The 18,471-nt window shown below is 55.2% G+C and overlaps 1 protein-coding gene across 1 annotated transcript in view; it reads right to left on the bottom strand.

The window, feature by feature from the left end:
* CCDC142 (coiled-coil domain containing 142) overlaps positions 1-18,471 on the bottom strand; it is a 75,436-nt gene that overhangs the window by 21,156 nt on the left and 35,809 nt on the right. Inside the window, exons 4-6 of the mRNA XM_063925743.1 lie at positions 15,067-15,153; positions 14,495-14,659; positions 1,525-1,682 (exon numbers count right to left, since the gene is read on the bottom strand). Coding sequence (XP_063781813.1) covers positions 1,525-1,682; positions 14,495-14,659; positions 15,067-15,153 — 410 coding nt within the window. The remainder of the gene's footprint in view (positions 1-1,524; positions 1,683-14,494; positions 14,660-15,066; positions 15,154-18,471) is intronic.

The raw sequence follows: 18,471 nt of genomic DNA, 5'->3' as shown, positions 1-18,471 counted from the left end.
ACATATGAGGAAAGACCAATAACAACAGGACCAGGGGGTACACAGAGGGCAATTACAGCACGGAGTCACGATATGCCCAATAAGAGGGAATGAGGGTGATAACAGCTGCACGTACACTGTAATCCACTAACACGCCCCATTAATCACTGCCGAGCACCTAACACGTCTACCTCTCACCTAAGACCTTGTATGGAGGAGGAGAGGCGTATGTGACAGTACGGAGGTCCCTGTGTGTAGGAGGAGAGGTGTATGTGACAGTACGGAGGTCCCTGTGTGTAGGAGGAGAGGTGTATGTGACAGTACGGAGGTCCCTGTGTGTAGGAGGAGAGGTGTATGTGACAGTACGGAGGTCCCTGTGTGTAGGAGGAGAGGCATATGTGACAGTACGGAGGTCCCTGTGTGTAGGAGGAGAGGTGTATGTGACAGTACTGAGGTCCCTGTGTGTAGGAGGAGAGGTGTATGTGACAGTACGGAGGTCCCTGTGTATAGGAGGAGAGGTGTATGTGACAGTACGGAGGTCCCTGTGTGTAGGAGGAGAGGTGTAGGTGACAGTACGGAGGTCCCTGTGTGTAGGAGGAGAGGTGTATGTGACAGTACGGAGGTCCCTGTGTGTAGGAGGAGAGGTGTATGTGACAGTACGGAGGTCCCTGTGTGTAGGAGGAGAGGTGTATGTGACAGTACGGAGGTCCCTGTGTGTAGGAGGAGAGGTGTATGTGACAGGACAGAGGTCCCTGTGTGTAGGAGGAGAGGTGTATGTGACAGTACGGAGGTCCCTGTGTGTAGGAGGAGAGGTGTATGTGACAGTACGGAGGTCCCTGTGTGTAGGAGGAGAGGTGTATGTGACAGTACGGAGGTTCCTGTGTGTAGGAGGAGAGGCGTATGTGACAGTACGGAGGTCCCTGTGTGTAGGAGGAGAGGCGTATGTGACAGTACGGAGGTCCCTGTGTGTAGGAGGAGAGGCGTATGTGACAGTACGGAGGTCACTGTGTGTAGGAGGAGAGGCGTATGTGACAGTACGGAGGTCACTGTGTGTAGGAGGAGAGGTGTATGTGACAGTACGGAGGTCCCTGTGTGTAGGAGGAGAGGCGTATGTGACAGTACGGGGGTCCCTGTGTGTAGGAGGAGAGGTGTATGTGACAGTACTGAGGTCCCTGTGTGTAGAAGGAGAGGTGTATGTGACAGTACGGAGGTCCCTGTGTATAGGAGGAGAGGTGTATGTGACAGTACGGAGGTCCCTGTGTGTAGGAGGAGAGGTGTATGTGACAGTACGGAGGTCCCTGTGTGTAGGAGGAGAGGTGTATGTGACAGTACAGAGGTCCCTGTGTGTAGGAGGAGAGGTGTATGTGACAGTACGGAGGTCCCTGTGTGTAGGAGGAGAGGTGTATGTGACAGTACGGAGGTCCCTGTGTGTAGGAGAAGAGGTGTATGTGACAGTACGGAGGTCCCTGTGTGTAGGAGGAGAGGTGTATGTGACAGTACGGGAACCCCGGGGAAGAGCCTCAGCCATGTCTCCGGTATCCTTACCCGAAGGTCTCCATATGTGACCAGCACCAGGGGACTGAGAGAACCGGAGGACGTGTAGGTCTGTGTGCGGCTTCGTATCCAGAGGTCGCAGAGCTGTAAGGAGACCACACAGCGGCTGAGGACGGCATACTGCGTGGAGTCGGCGTACAGGATAGAACCTATATAAGAGAGGAGCAGGTGAGACAGGGCTGGGGGGCACAGGATAGAACCTATATAAGAGAGGAGCAGGTGAGACAGGGCTGGGGGCACAGGATAGAACCTATATAAGAGAGGAGCAGGTGAGACAGGGCTGGGGGCACAGGATAGAACCTATATAAGACAGGAGCAGGTGAGACAGGGCTGGGGGCACAGGATAGACCCTACATAAGAGGAGCAGGAGAGACAGGGCTGGGGGGCACAGTATAGAAGCTACATAAGAGAGGAGCAGGTGAGACAGGGCTGGGGGGCACAGGATAGAACCTATATAAGAGAGGAGCAGGTGAGACAGGGCTGGGGGCACAGGATAGACACTACATAAGAGAGGAGCAGGTGAGACAGGGCTGGGGGCACAGGATAGAACCTATATAAGAGAGGAGCAGGTGAGACAGGGCTGGGGGCACAGGATAGAACCTATATAAGACAGGAGCAGGTGAGACAGGGCTGGGGGCACAGGATAGACCCTACATAAGAGGAGCAGGAGAGACAGGGCTGGGGGGCACAGTATAGAAGCTACATAAGAGAGGAGCAGGTGAGACAGGGCTGGGGGGCACAGGATAGAACCTATATAAGAGAGGAGCAGGTGAGACAGGGCTGGGGGCACAGGATAGACCCTACATAAGAGAGGAGCAGGTGAGACAGGGCTGGGGGCACAGGATAGACCCTACATAAGAGAGGAGCAGGTGAGACAGGGCTGGGGGCACAGGATAGACACTACATAAGAGAGGAGCAGGTGAGACAGGGCTGGGGGCACAGGATAGACCCTACATAAGAGAGGAGCAGGTGAGACAGGGCTGGGGGCACAGGATAGACACTACATAAGAGAGGAGCAGGTGAGACAGGGCTGGGGGCACAGGATAGACCCTACATAAGAGAGGAGCAGGTGAGACAGGGCTGGGGGCACAGGATAGACCCTACATAAGAGAGGAGCAGGTGAGACAGGGCTGGGGGCATAGGATAGACACTACATAAGAGAGGAGCAGGTGAGACAGGGCTGGGGGCACAGGATAGACCCTACATAAGAGAGGAGCAGGTGAGACAGGGCTGGGGGGCACAGGATAGAAGCTACATAAGAGAGGAGCAGGTGAGACAGGGCTGGGGGCACAGGATAGACCCTACATAAGAGAGGAGCAGGTGAGACAGGGCTGGGGGGCACAGGAGAGAGGCTACATAAGAGAGGAGCAGGTGAGACAGGGCTGGGGGGCACAGGATAGACACTACATAAGAGAGGAGCAGGTGAGACAGGGCTGGGGGGCACAGGATAGACACTACATAAGAGAGGAGCAGGTGAGACAGGGCTGGGGGGCACAGGATAAACACTACCTAAGAGAGGAGCAGGTGAGACAGGGCTGGGGGCACAGGATAGACCCTACATAAGAGAGGAGCAGGTGAGACAGGGCTGGGGGGCACAGGAGAGAGGCTACATAAGAGAGGAGCAGGTGAGACAGGGCTGGGGGGCACAGGATAGACACTACATAAGAGAGAAGCAGGTGAGACAGGGCTGGGGGGCACAGGATAGACACTACATAAGAGAGGAGCAGGTGAGACAGGGCTGGGGGGCACAGGATAGACACTACATAAGAGAGGAGCAGGTGAGACAGGGCTGGGGGCACAGGATAGACCCTACATAAGAGAGGAGCAGGTGAGACAGGGCTGGGGGGCACAGGATAGACACTACATAAGAGAGGAGCAGGTGAGACAGGGCTGGGGGGGCACAGGATAGAAGCTACATAAGAGAGGAGCAGGTGAGACAGGGCTGGGGGCACAGGATAGACCCTACATAAGAGAGGAGCAGGCGAGACAGGGCTGGGGGCACAGGATAGACACTACATAAGAGAGGAGCAGGTGAGACAGGGCTGGGGGCACAGGATAGACCCTACATAAGAGAGGAGCAGGTGAGACAGGGCTGGGGGCACAGGATAGAACCTACATAAGAGAGGAGCAGGTGAGACAGGGCTGGGGGCACAGGATAGACCCTACATAAGAGAGGAGCAGGTGAGACAGGGCTGGGGGGCACAGGATAGACACTACATAAGAGAGGAGCAGGTGAGACAGGGCTGGGGGGGCACAGGATAGAAGCTACATAAGAGAGGAGCAGGTGAGACAGGGCTGGGGGCACAGGATAGACCCTACATAAGAGAGGAGCAGGTGAGACAGGACTGGGGGGCACAGGAGAGAGGCTACATAAGAGAGGAGCAGGTGAGACAGGGCTGGGGGGCACAGAATAGACACTACATAAGAGAGGAGCAGGTGAGACAGGGCTGGGGGGCACAGGATAGACACTACATAAGAGAGGAGCAGGTGAGACAGGGCTGGGGGGGCACAGGATAGACCCTACATAAGAGAGGAGCAGGTGAGACAGGGCTGGGGGCACAGGATAGACCCTACATAAGAGAGGAGCAGGTGAGACAGGGCTGGGGGGCACAGGATAGACACTACATAAGAGAGGAGCAGGTGAGACAGGGCTGGGGGCACAGGATAGAAGCTACATAAGAGAGGAGCAGGTGAGACAGGGCTGGGGGCACAGGATAGACACTACATAAGAGAGGAGCAGGTGAGACAGGGCTGGGGGGCACAGGATAGACACTACATAAGAGAGCAGCAGGCGAGACAGGGCTGGGGGCACAGGATAGACACTACATAAGAGAGGAGCAGGTGAGACAGGGCTGGGGGCACAGGATAGACCCTACATAAGAGAGGAGCAGGTGAGACAGGGCTGGGGGCACAGGATAGAAGCTACATAAGAGAGGAGCAGGTGAGACAGGGCTGGGGGGCACAGGATAGACACTACATAAGAGAGGAGCAGGTGAGACAGGGCTGGGGGGGCACAGGATAGACACTACATAAGAGAGGAGCAGGTGAGACAGGGCTGGGGGGGCACAGGATAGACACTACATAAGAGAGGAGCAGGTGAGACAGGGCTGGGGGGCACAGGATAGACCCTACATAAGAGAGGAGCAGGTGAGACAGGGCTGGGGGCACAGGATAGACACTACATAAGAGAGGAGCAGGTGAGACAGGGCTGGGGGGCACAGGACAGACCCTACATAAGAGAGGAGCAGGTGAGACAGGGCTGGGGGGCACAGGATAGAAGCTACAAAAGAGAGGAGCAGGTGAGACAGGGCTGGGGGGCACAGGATAGAAGCTACATAAGAGAGGAGCAGGTGACACAGGGCTGGGGGCACAGGATAGAAGCTACATAAGAGAGGAGCAGGTGAGACAGGGCTGGGGGCACAGGATAGACCCTACATAAGAGAGGAGCAGGTGAGACAGGGCTGGGGGCACAGGAGAGAGGCTACATAAGAGAGGAGCAGGTGAGACAGGGCTGGGGGCACAGGATAGACACTACATAAGAGAGGAGCAGGTGAGACAGGGCTGGGGGAACAGGATAGACACTACATAAGAGAGGAGCAGGTGAGACAGGGCTGGGGGGCACAGGATAGAAGCTACATAAGAGAGGAGCAGGTGAGACAGGGCTGGGGGCACAGGATAGACCCTACATAAGAGAGGAGCAGGTGAGACAGGGCTGGGGGCACAGGATAGACACTACATAAGAGAGGAGCAGGTGAGACAGGGCTGGGGGGCACAGGATAGAAGCTACATAAGAGAGGAGCAGGTGAGACAGGGCTGGGGGCACAGGATAGAAGCTACATAAGAGAGGAGCAGGTGAGACAGGGCTGGGGGCACAGGATAGAAGCTACATAGGAGAGGAGCAGGTGAGACAGGGCTGGGGGCACAGGATAGACCCTACATAAGAGAGGAGCAGGTGAGACAGGGCTGGGGGGCACAGGATAGACGCTACATAAGAGAGGAGCAGGTGAGACAGGGCTGGGGGGCACAGGATAGACCCTACATAAGAGAGGAGCAGGTGAGACGGGGCTGGGGGGCACAGGATAGACTCTACATAAGAGAGGAGCAGGTGAGACAGGGCTGGGGGGCACAGGATAGACGCTACATAAGAGAGGAGCAGGTGAGACAGGGCTGGGGGGCACAGGATAGAAGCTACATAAGAGAGGAGCAGGTGAGACAGGGCTGGGGGGCACAGGATAGAAGCTACATAAGAGAGGAGCAGGTGAGACAGGGCTGGGGGCACAGGATAGACACTACATAAGAGAGGAGCAGGTGAGACAGGGCTGGGGGGCACAGGATAGATCCTACATAAGAGAGGAGCAAGTGAGACAGGGCTGGGGGGCACAGGATAGAAGCTACATAAGAGAGGAGCAGGTGAGACAGGGCTGGGGGCACAGGATAGAAGCTACATAGGAGAGGAGCAGGTGAGACAGGGCTGGGGGCACAGGATAGACCCTACATAAGAGAGGAGCAGGTGAGACAGGGCTGGGGGGCACAGGATAGACGCTACATAAGAGAGGAGCAGGTGAGACAGGGCTGGGGGGCACAGGATAGAAGCTACATAAGAGAGGAGCAGGTGAGACGGGGCTGGGGGGCACAGGATAGACTCTACATAAGAGAGGAGCAGGTGAGACGGGGCTGGGGGGCACATGATAGACGCTACATAAGAGAGGAGCAGGTGAGACAGGGCTGGGGGGCACAGGATAGAAGCTACATAAGAGAGGAGCAGGTGAGACGGGGCTGGGGGGCACAGGATAGACTCTACATAAGAGAGGAGCAGGTGAGACGGGGCTGGTGGCACAGGATAGACACTACATAAGAGAGGAGCAGGTGAGACAGGGCTGGGGGCACAGGATAGACTATACATAAGAGAGGAGCAGGTGAGACAGGGCTGGGGGCACAGGATAGACACTACATAAGAGAGGAGCAGGTGAGACAGGGCTGGGGGGCACAGGATAGACACTACATAAGAGAGGAGCAGGTGAGACAGGGCTGGGGGCACAGGATAGACCCTACATAAGAGAGGAGCAGGTAAGACAGGGCTGGGGGGCACAGGATAGAAGCTACATAAGAGAGGAGCAGGTGAGACGGGGCTGGGGGGCATAGGATAGAAGCTACATAAGAGGAGCAGGTGAGACAGGGCTGGGGGCACAGGATAGACCCTACATAAGAGAGGAGCAGGTGAGACAGGGCTGGGGGGCACAGGATAGACGCTACATAAGAGAGGAGCAGGTGAGACAGGGCTGGGGGGCACAGGATAGACCCTACATAAGAGAGGAGCAGGTGAGACAGGGCTGGGGGGCACAGGATAGACGCTACATAAGAGAGGAGCAGGTGAGACAGGGCTGGGGGGCACAGGATAGACCCTACATAAGAGAGGAGCAGGTGAGACAGGGCTGGGGGGCACAGGATAGACGCTACATAAGAGAGGAGCAGGTGAGACAGGGCTGGGGGGCACAGGATAGAAGCTACATAAGAGAGGAGCAGGTGAGACGGGGCTGGGGGGCATAGGATAGAAGCTACATAAGAGAGGAGCAGGTGAGACAGGGCTGGGGGCACAGGATAGACCCTACATAAGAGAGGAGCAGGTGAGACAGGGCTGGGGGGCACAGGATAGACCCTACATAAGAGAGGAGCAGGTGAGACAGGGCTGGGGGGCACAGGATAGACCCTACATAAGAGAGGAGCAGGGGAGACAGGGCTGGGGGCACAGGATAGACACTACATAAGAGAGGAGCAGGTGAGACAGGGCTGGGGGGCACAGGATAGAAGCTACATAAGAGAGGAGCAGGTGAGACGGGGCTGGGGGGCATAGGATAGAAGCTATATAAGAGAGGAGCAGGTGAGACAGGGCTGGGGGCACAGGATAGACCCTACATAAGAGAGGAGCAGGTGAGACAGGGCTGGGGGGCACAGGATAGACACTACATAAGAGAGGAGCAGGTGAGACAGGGCTGGGGGGCACAGGATAGAAGCTACATAAGAGTGGAGCAGGTGAGACAGGGCTGGGGGGCACAGGATAGACACTACATAAGAGAGGAGCAGGTGAGACAGGGCTGGGGGCACAGGATAGAAGCTACATAAGAGAGGAGCAGGTGAGACAGGGCTGGGGGCACAGGATAGACACTACATAAGAGAGGAGCAGGTGAGTCAGGGCTGGGGGGCACAGGATAGACACTACATAAGAGAAGAGCAGGTGAGACAGGGCTGGGGGCACAGGATAGACCCTACATAAGAGAGGAGCAGGTGAGACAGGGCTGGGGGCACAGGATAGAAGCTACATAAGAGAGGAGCAGGTGAGACAGGGCTGGGGGGCACAGGATAGACACTACATAAGAGAGGAGCAGGTGAGACAGGGCTGGGGGCACAGGATAGACACTACATAAGAGAAGAGCAGGTGAGACAGGGCTGGGGGCACAGGATAGACCCTACATAAGAGAGGAGCAGGTGAGACAGGGCTGGGGGCAAAGGATAGAAGCTACATAAGAGAGGAGCAGGTGAGTCAGGGCTGGGGGGCACAGGATAGACACTTCATAAGAGAGGAGCAGGTGAGACAGGGCTGGGGGGCACAGGATAGACACTACATAGGAGAGGAGCAGGTGAGACAGGGCTGGGGGGGCACAGGATAGACACTACATAAGAGAGGAGCAGGTGAGACAGGGCTGGGGGCACAGGATAGACACTACATAAGAGAGGAGCAGGTGAGACAGGGCTGGGGGGCACAGGATAGACACTACATAAGAGAGGAGCAGGTGAGACAGGGCTGGGGGGCACAGGATAGAAGCTACATAAGAGTGGAGCAGGTGAGACAGGGCTGGGGGGCACAGGATAGACTCTACATAAGAGAGGAGCAGGTGAGACAGGGCTGGGGGCACAGGATAGAAGCTACATAAGAGAGGAGCAGGTGAGACAGGGCTGGGGGCACAGGATAGACACTACATAAGAGAGGAGCAGGTGAGTCAGGGCTGGGGGGCACAGGATAGACACTACATAAGAGAGGAGCAGGTGAGACAGGGCTGGGGGCACAGGATAGACCCTACATAAGAGAGGAGCAGGTGAGACAGGGCTGGGGGCACAGGATAGAAGCTACATAAGAGAGGAGCAGGTGAGACAGGGCTGGGGGGCACAGGATAGAAGCTACATAAGAGAGGAGCAGGTGAGACGGGGCTGGGGGGCACAGGATAGACTCTACATAAGAGAGGAGCAGGTGAGACAGGGCTGGGGGGCACAGGATAGACGCTACATAAGAGAGGAGCAGGTGAGACGGGGCTGGGGGGCACAGGATAGAAGCTACATAAGAGAGGAGCAGGTGAGACGGGGCTGGGGGGCACAGGATAGACTCTACATAAGAGAGGAGCAGGTGAGACAGGGCTGGGGGCACAGGATAGACTCTACATAAGAGAGGAGCAGGTGAGACAGGGCTGGCGGCACAGGATAGACACTACATAAGAGAGGAGCAGGTGAGACAGGGCTGGGGGGCACAGGATAGACACTACATAAGAGAGGAGCAGGTGAGACAGGGCTGGGGGGCACAGGATAGACCCTACATAAGAGAGGAGCAGGTGAGACAGGGCTGGGGGGCACAGGATAGACGCTACATAAGAGAGGAGCAGGTGAGACAGGGCTGGGGGGCACAGGATAGAAGCTACATAAGAGAGGAGCAGGTGAGACGGGGCTGGGGGGCATAGGATAGAAGCTACATAAGAGAGGAGCAGGTGAGACAGGGCTGGGGGCACAGGATAGACCCTACATAAGAGAGGAGCAGGTGAGACAGGGCTGGGGGGCACAGGATAGACGCTACATAAGAGAGGAGCAGGTGAGACAGGGCTGGGGGGCACAGGATAGACCCTACATAAGAGAGGAGCAGGTGAGACAGGGCTGGGGGGCACAGAATAGACGCTACATAAGAGAGGAGCAGGTGAGACAGGGCTGGGGGGCACAGGATAGAAGCTACCTAAGAGAGGAGCAGGTGAGACGGGGCTGGGGGGCACAGGATAGAAGCTACCTAAGAGAGGAGCAGGTGAGACGGGGCTGGGGGCATAGGATAGAAGCTACATAAGAGAGGAGCAGGTGAGACAGGGCTGGGGGCACAGGATAGACCCTACATAAGAGAGGAGCAGGTGAGACAGGGCTGGGGGGCACAGGATAGACCCTACATAAGAGAGGAGCAGGTGAGACAGGGCTGGGGGGCACAGGATAGACCCTACATAAGAGAGGAGCAGGTGAGACAGGGCTGGGGGCACAGGATAGACACTACATAAGAGAGGAGCATGTGAGACAGGGCTGGGGGGCACAGGATAGAAGCTACATAAGAGAGGAGCAGGTGAGACGGGGCTGGGGGGCATAGGATAGAAGCTATATAAGAGAGGAGCAGGTGAGACAGGGCTGGGGGCACAGGATAGACCCTACATAAGAGAGGAGCAGGTGAGACAGGGCTGGGGGGCACAGGATAGACACTACATAAGAGAGGAGCAGGTGAGACAGGGCTGGGGGGCACAGGATAGATCCTACATAAGAGAGGAGCAGGTGAGACAGGGCTGGGGGGCACAGGATAGAAGCTACATAAGAGAGGAGCAGGTGAGACAGGGCTGGGGGGCACAGGATAGACCCTACATAAGAGAGGAGCAGGTGAGACAGGGCTGGGGGGCACAGGATAGACGCTACATAAGAGAGGAGCAGGTGAGACAGGGCTGGGGGGCACAGGATAGACCCTACATAAGAGAGGAGCAGGTGAGACAGGGCTGGGGGGCACAGGATAGACCCTACATAAGAGAGGAGCAGGTGAGACAGGGCTGGGGGCACAGGATAGACACTACATAAGAGAGGAGCAGGTGAGACAGGGCTGGGGGCACAGGATAGAAGCTACATAAGAGAGGAGCAGGTGAGACAGGGCTGGGGGGCACAGGATAGACCCTACATAAGAGAGGAGCAGGTGAGACAGGGCTGGGGGGCACAGGATAGACGCTACATAAGAGAGGAGCAGGTGAGACAGGGCTGGGGGGCACAGGATAGAAGCTACATAAGAGAGGAGCAGGTGAGACGGGGCTGGGGGGCATAGGATAGAAGCTACATAAGAGAGGAGCAGGTGAGACAGGGCTGAGGGCACAGGATAGACCCTACATAAGAGAGGAGCAGGTGAGACAGGGCTGGGGGCACAGGATAGACACTACATAAGAGAGGAGCAGGTGAGACAGGGCTGGGGGCACAGGATAGAAGCTACATAAGAGAGGAGCAGGTGAGACAGGGCTGGGGGGCACAGGATAGACCCTACATAAGAGAGGAGCAGGTGAGACAGGGCTGGGGGCACAGGATAGAAGCTACATAAGAGAGGAGCAGGTGAGACAGGGCTGGGGGGCACAGGATAGAAGCTACATAAGAGAGGAGCAGGTGAGACAGGGCTGGGGGGCACAGGATAGAAGCTACATAAGAGAGGAGCAGGTGAGACAGGGCTGGGGGGCACAGGATAGACCCTACATAAGAGAGGAGCAGGTGAGACAGGGCTGGGGGGCACAGGATAGACGCTACATAAGAGAGGAGCAGGTGAGACAGGGCTGGGGGGCACAGGATAGACCCTACATAAGAGAGGAGCAGGTGAGACAGGGCTGGGGGGCACAGGATAGACGCTACATAAGAGAGGAGCAGGTGAGACAGGGCTGGGGGGCACAGGATAGAAGCTACATAAGAGAGGAGCAGGTGAGACGGGGCTGGGGGGCATAGGATAGAAGCTACATAAGAGAGGAGCAGGTGAGACAGGGCTGGGGGCACAGAATAGACCCTACATAAGAGAGGAGCAGGTGAGACAGGGCTGGGGGGCACAGGATAGACCCTACATAAGAGAGGAGCAGGTGAGACAGGGCTGGGGGGCACAGGATAGACCCTACATAAGAGAGGAGCAGGTGAGACAGGGCTGGGGGCACAGGATAGACACTACATAAGAGAGGAGCAGGTGAGACAGGGCTGGGGGGCACAGGATAGAAGCTACATAAGAGAGGAGCAGGTGAGACGGGGCTGGGGGGCATAGGATAGAAGCTACATAAGAGAGGAGCAGGTGAGACAGGGCTGGGGGGCACAGGATAGAAGCTACATAAGAGAGGAGCAGGTGAGACAGGGCTGGGGGCACAGGATAGACCCTACATAAGAGAGGAGCAGGTGAGAAACGGCTGGGGGGCACAGGATAGAAGCTACATAAGAGAGGAGCAGGTGAGACAGGGCTGGGGGGCACAGGATAGACCCTACATAAGAGAGGAGCAGGTGAGACAGGGCTGGGGGGCACAGGATAGACGCTACATAAGAGAGGAGCAGGTGAGACAGGGCTGGGGGGCACAGGATAGAAGCTACATAAGAGAGGAGCAGGTGAGACGGGGCTGGGGGGCATAGGATAGAATCTACATAAGAGAGGAGCAGGTGAGACAGGGCTGGGGGCACAGGATAGACCCTACATAAGAGAGGAACAGGTGAGACAGGGCTGGGGGCACAGGATAGACACTACATAAGAGAGGAGCAGGTGAGACAGGGCTGGGGGGCACAGGATAGACACTACATAAGAGAAGAGCAGGTGAGACAGGGCTGGGGGCACAGGATAGACCCTACATAAGAGAGGAGCAGGTGAGACAGGGCTGGGGGCACAGGATAGAAGCTACATAAGAGAGGAGCAGGTGAGACAGGGCTGGGGGGCACAGGATAGAAGCTACATAAGAGAGGAGCAGGTGAGACGGGGCTGGGGGGCACAGGATAGACTCTACATAAGAGAGGAGCAGGTGAGACAGGGCTGGGGGGCACAGGATAGACAATACATAAGAGAGGAGCAGGTGAGACAGGGCTGGGGGGCACAGGATAGACACTACATAAGAGAGGAGCAGGTGAGACAGGGCTGGGGGCACAGGATAGACACTACATAAGAGAGGAGCAGGTGAGACAGGGCTGGGGGGCACAGGATAGAAGCAGGTGAGACGGGGCTGGGGGGCACAGGATAGAAGCAGGTGAGACGGGGCTGGGGGGCATAGGATAGAAGCAGGTGAGACGGGGCTGGGGGGCACAGGATAGAAGCAGGTGAGACGGGGCTGGGGGGCATAGGATAGAAGCTACATAAGAGAGGAGCAGGTGAGACAGGGCTGGGGGCACAGGATAGACACTACATAAGAGAGGAGCAGGTGAGACAGGGCTGGGGGGCACAGGATAGAAGCAGGTGAGACGGGGCTGGGGGGCACAGGATAGAAGCAGGTGAGACGGGGCTGGGGGGCACAGGATAGACCCTACATAAGAGAGGAGCAGGTGAGACAGGGCTGGTGGGGCACAGGATAGACACTACATAAGAGAGGAGCAGGTGAGACAGGGCTGGGGGGCACAGGATAGACACTACATAAGAGAGGAGCAGGTGAGACAGGGCTGGGGGCACAGGATAGAAGCTACATAAGAGAGGAGCAGGTGAGACAGGGCTGGGGGGCACAGGATAGAAGCAGGTGAGACGGGGCTGGGGGGCACAGGATAGACCCTACATAAGAGAGGAGCAGGTGAGACAGGGCTGGGGGCACAGGATAGACACTACATAAGAGAGGAGCAGGTGAGACAGGGCTGGGGGCACAGGATAGACACTACATAAGAGAGGAGCAGGTGAGACAGGGCTGGGGGGCACAGGATAGACACTACATAAGAGAGGAGCAGGTGAGACAGGGCTGGGGGGCACAGGATAGACCCTACATAAGAGAGGAGCAGGTGAGACAGGGCTGGGGGCACAGGATAGACACTACATAAGAGAGGAGCAGGTGAGACGGGGCTGGGGGGCACAGGATAGAAGCTACATAAGAGAGGAGCAGGTGAGACAGGGCTGGGGGCACAGGATAGACACTACATAAGAGAGGAGCAGGTGAGACAGGGCTGGGGGGCACAGGATAGACCCTACATAAGAGAGGAGCAGGTGAGACAGGGCTGGGGGCACAGGATAGACACTACATAAGAGAGGAGCAGGTGAGACGGGGCTGGGGGGCACAGGATAGAAGCTACATAAGAGAGGAGCAGGTGAGACAGGGCTGGGGGCACAGGATAGACACTACATAAGAGAGGAGCAGGTGAGACAGGGCTGGGGGGCACAGGATAGAAGCTACATAAGAGAGGAGCAGGTGAGACAGGGCTGGGGGTACAGGATAGACCCTACATAAGAGAGGAGCAGGTGAGACAGGGCTGGGGGGCACAGGAGAGAGGCTACATAAGAGAGGAGCAGGTGAGACAGGGCTGGGGGTACAGGATAGACCCTACATAAGAGAGGAGCAGGTGAGACAGGGCTGGGGGGCACAGGATAGACGCTACATAAGAGAGGAGCAGGTGAGACAGGGCTGGGGGCACAGGATAGACACTACATAAGAGAGGAGCAGGTGAGACGGGGCTGGGGGGCACAGGATAGAAGCAGGTGAGACGGGGCTGGGGGGCACAGGATAAACACTACATAAGAGTGGAGCAGGTGAGACAGGGCTGGGGGGCACAGGAGAGAGGCTACATAAGAGAGGAGCAGGTGAAACAGGGCTGGGGGCACAGGATAGACACTACATAAGAGAGGAGCAGGTGAGACAGGGCTGGGGGCACAGGATAGACACTACATAAGAGAGGAGCAGGTGAGACGGGGCTGGGGGGCACAGGATAGAAGCAGGTGAGACGGGGCTGGGGGGCACAGGATAAACACTACATAAGAGTGGAGCAGGTGAGACGGGGCTGGGGGGCACAGGATAGAAGCAGGTGAGACGGGGCTGGGGGCATAGGATAGAAGCAGGTGAGACGGGGCTGGGGGGCACAGGATAAACACTACATAAGAGTGGAGCAGGTGAGACGGGGCTGGGGGGCACAGGATAGAAGCAGGTGAGACGGGGCTGGGGGCATAGGATAGAAGCAGGTGAGACGGGGCTGGGGGGCACAGGGCCCAGGCGTGGGGTCTCACCAGGGTGGCAGGAGCTCATACGGTGCAGTAATCCTGACAGCTGTCTGCACACCGTCACCAGGAAGCCGCACGTTCTGCTGTGTGTCTGGGGGTCCTGCTCTCCATCGGCCGATACTGGAGCCGCACATTTGTCAGTCAGCGCAGAGCTCAGCGCCTGGGAGAACGCTGCGGAGGAGAAGAGGACACCCTGTAACTTACCTCTGTCAGTACACACAGCGATGCACAGTACATGTGGGGAGAGCGGGGTCGCTCAGAAGCATGGCAGCATTTCCTGGCATGGGAAGCCGGTGGGTGGAAACAGCTATTCGGGGTCTCGCACACCTCTGTCACACACTGCGCTGAGAGGCGGAACGGCTACGGAGGACTAACACAGACTATGGGGCTATTTACTAAGTGGTGGCGAGATATAAAGTGGATGGAGAAAAAGAACCAATCAGCTCCTAACTGTCATTTTCCAAACTCAGCCTGTGACATGGCAGCTAGGAGCTGATTGGCTGGTACTTTATCTCCAGCCAAGGGTTAGTAAATAGACCCCTATATATAATATGAGGTAGGGTAACACCCCAACTTACCGCAGTCCCAGGCGATGAAGACTCCGGTACAGAGGAGGAGATAACAGAGGCTGCGACCCAGCGACTGGCAGTGACCCGGGAGACCATCTGAAACACATCGGCAAGCATGTATGGTATATACAGACCCATATACATCTCCCACCTTCTCTTCTCATATATACACATCTCTTCTCATATACACAGACATTGTAGGGGGAAATTTACTAAGAATCGTGTCTCGGCAGGTCTGCATACACGCGCGAGTTCAGCCACAACATGGAGATTTACTAAAGGTATACACAGCAGTCAGTGCACCACCGTCCTGACTCACAGGTGCTTCCTATAGGACAGAACGTTACTAAGAATCCTGCAAACAGCAGTCAGTGCACCATCGTCCTGACTCACAGGTGCTTCCTATAGGACAGAACGTTACTAAGAATCCTGCAAACAGCAGTCAGTGCACCATCATCCTGACTCACAGGTACTTCCTATAGGACAGAACGTTACTAAGAATCCTGCAAACAGCAGTCAGTGCACCATCGTCCTGACTCACAGGTACTTCCTATAGGACAGAACGTTACTAAGAATCCTGCAAACAGCAGTCAGTGCACCATCATCCTGACTCACAGGTACTTCCTATAGGACAGAACGTTACTAAGAATCCTGCAAACAGCAGTCAGTGCACCATCGTCCTGACTCACAGGTGCTTCCTATAGGACAGAACGTTACTAAGAATCCTGCAAACAGCAGTCAGTGCACCATCGCCCTGACTCACAGGTACTTCCTATAGGACAGAACGTTACTAAGAATCCTGCAAACAGCAGTCAGTGCACCATCATCCTGACTCACAGGTACTTCCTATAGGACAGAACGTTACTAAGAATCCTGCAAACAGCAGTCAGTGCACCATCATCCTGACTCACAGGTACTTCCTATAGGACAGAACGTTACTAAGAATCCTGCAAACAGCAGTCAGTGCACCACCATCCTGACTCACAGGTACTTCCTATAGGACAGAACGTTACTAAGAATCCTGCAAACAGCAGTCAGTGCACCACCATCCTGACTCACAGGTACTTCCTATAGGACAGAACGTTACTAAGAATCCTGCAAACAGCAGTCAGTGCACCACCGTCCTGACTCACAGGTACTTCCTATAGGACAGAACGTTACTAAGAATCCTGCAAACAGCAGTCAGTGCACCATCGCCCTGACTCACAGGTACTTCCTATAGGACAGAACGTTACTAAGAATCCTGCAAACAGCAGTCAGTGCACCATCGCCCTGACTCACAGGTACTTCCTATAGGACAGAACGTTACCAAGAATCCTGCAAACAGCAGTCAGTGCACCATCGTCCTGACTCACAGGTACTTCCTATAGGACAGAAAGTTACTAAGAATCCTGCAAACAGCAGTCAGTGCATCATCCTCCTGACTCACAGGTACTTCCTATAGGACAGAACGTTACTAAGAATCCTGCAAACAGCAGTCAGTGCACCATCATCCTGACTCACAGGTGCTTCCTATAGGACAGAACGTTACCAAGAATCCTGCAAACAGCAGTCAGTGCACCATCATCCTGACTCACAGGTACTTCCTATAGGACAGAACGTTACTAAGAATCCTGCAAACAGCAGTCAGTGCACCACCATCCTGACTCACAGGTACTTCCTATAGGACAGAACGTTACTAAGAATCCTGCAAACAGCAGTCAGTGCACCATCATCCTGACTCACAGGTGCTTCCTATAGGACAGAACGTTACTAAGAATCCTGCAAACAGCAGTCAGTGCACCATCATCCTGACTCACAGGTACTTCCTATAGGACAGAACGTTACTAAGAATCCTGCAAACAGCAGTCAGTGCACCACCATCCTGACTCACAGGTACTTCCTATAGGACAGAACGTTACTAAGAATCCTGCAAACAGCAGTCAGTGCACCATCGCCCTGACTCACAGGTGCTTCCTATAGGACAGAACGTTACCAAGAATCCTGCAAACAGCAGTCAGTGCACCATCATCCTGACTCACAGGTGCTTTCTATAGGACAGAACGTTACTAAGAATCCTGCAAACAGCAGTCAGTGCACCATCATCCTGACTCACAGGTGCTTCCTATAGGACAGAACGTTACTAAGAATCCTGCAAACAGCAGTCAGTGCACCATCATCCTGACTCACAGGTGCTTCCTATAGGACAGAACGTTACTAAGAATCCTGCAAACAGCAGTCAGTGCACCATTGTCCTGACTCACAGGTACTTCCTATAGGACAGAACGTTACTAAGAATCCTGCAAACAGCAGTCAGTGCACCATCATCCTAAGAATCCTGCAAACAGAAGTCAGTGCACCATCGCCCTGACTCACAGGTACTTCCTATAGGACAGAACGTCACTAAGAATCCTGCAAACAGCAGTCAGTGCACCATCGTCCTGACTCACAGGTACTTCCTATAGGACAGAACGTCACTAAGAATCCTGCAAACAGCAGTCAGTGCACCATCGCCCTGACTCACAGGTGCTTCCTATAGGACAGAACGTTACTAAGAATCCTGCAAACAGCAGTCAGTGCACCATCGCCCTGACTCACAGGTACTTCCTATAGGACAGAACGTTACTAAGAATCCTGCAAACAGCAGTCAGTGCACCATCATCCTGACTCACAGGTACTTCCTATAGGACAGAACGTTACTAAGAATCCTGCAAACAGCAGTCAGTGCACCACCATCCTGACTCACAGGTGTTTCCTATAGGGCAGAACCTTACTAAGAATCCTGCAAATCCGTGTGAGTAATCTGTGTGATCCCTGTGATCTGAGTAATCTATGTGATCCCTGTGCTTCCTATAGGACAGAACGTTACTAAAAATCCTGCAAACAGAAGTCAGTGCACCATCGTCCTGACTCACAGGTGTTTCCTATAGGGCAGAACCTTACTAAGAATCCTGCAAACAGAAGTCAGTGCACCATCATCCTGACTCACAGGTACTTCCTGCAAACTAGGACCAAGTACACCTTTCATATAGGGGTCCTCTTCACCAGCCTGCACAGATCCATGTGATCCCTGTGATCTAAGTAATCCGTGTGATCTGAGTAATCCATGTGATCTGAGTACTCCGTGTGATCCCTGTGATCTGTGTAATCCATGTGATCTGAGTATTCCGTTTGATCCCTGTGATCTGAGTAATCCATGTGATTTGAGTAATCCGTGTGATCCATGTGATCTGAGTAATCCATGTGATTTGAGTAATCCGTGTGATCCATGTGATCTGAGTAATCCGTGTGATGTGAGTAATCCGTGTGATTTGACTAATCCATGTGATTCTAGTAATCCGTGTGATCAGAGTAATCCGTGTGATCCGAGTAATCCGATTAAATCCGTGTGATCCGAGTAATCCGTGTGATCCCTGTGATTTGAGTAATCCGTGT

This window comes from Pseudophryne corroboree, chromosome 1 (assembly GCF_028390025.1).
Source record: "Pseudophryne corroboree isolate aPseCor3 chromosome 1, aPseCor3.hap2, whole genome shotgun sequence".
In the NCBI taxonomy this organism is placed as follows: domain Eukaryota; kingdom Metazoa; phylum Chordata; class Amphibia; order Anura; family Myobatrachidae; genus Pseudophryne; species Pseudophryne corroboree.
This window is presented reverse-complemented; position numbering and strand designations above follow the sequence as displayed.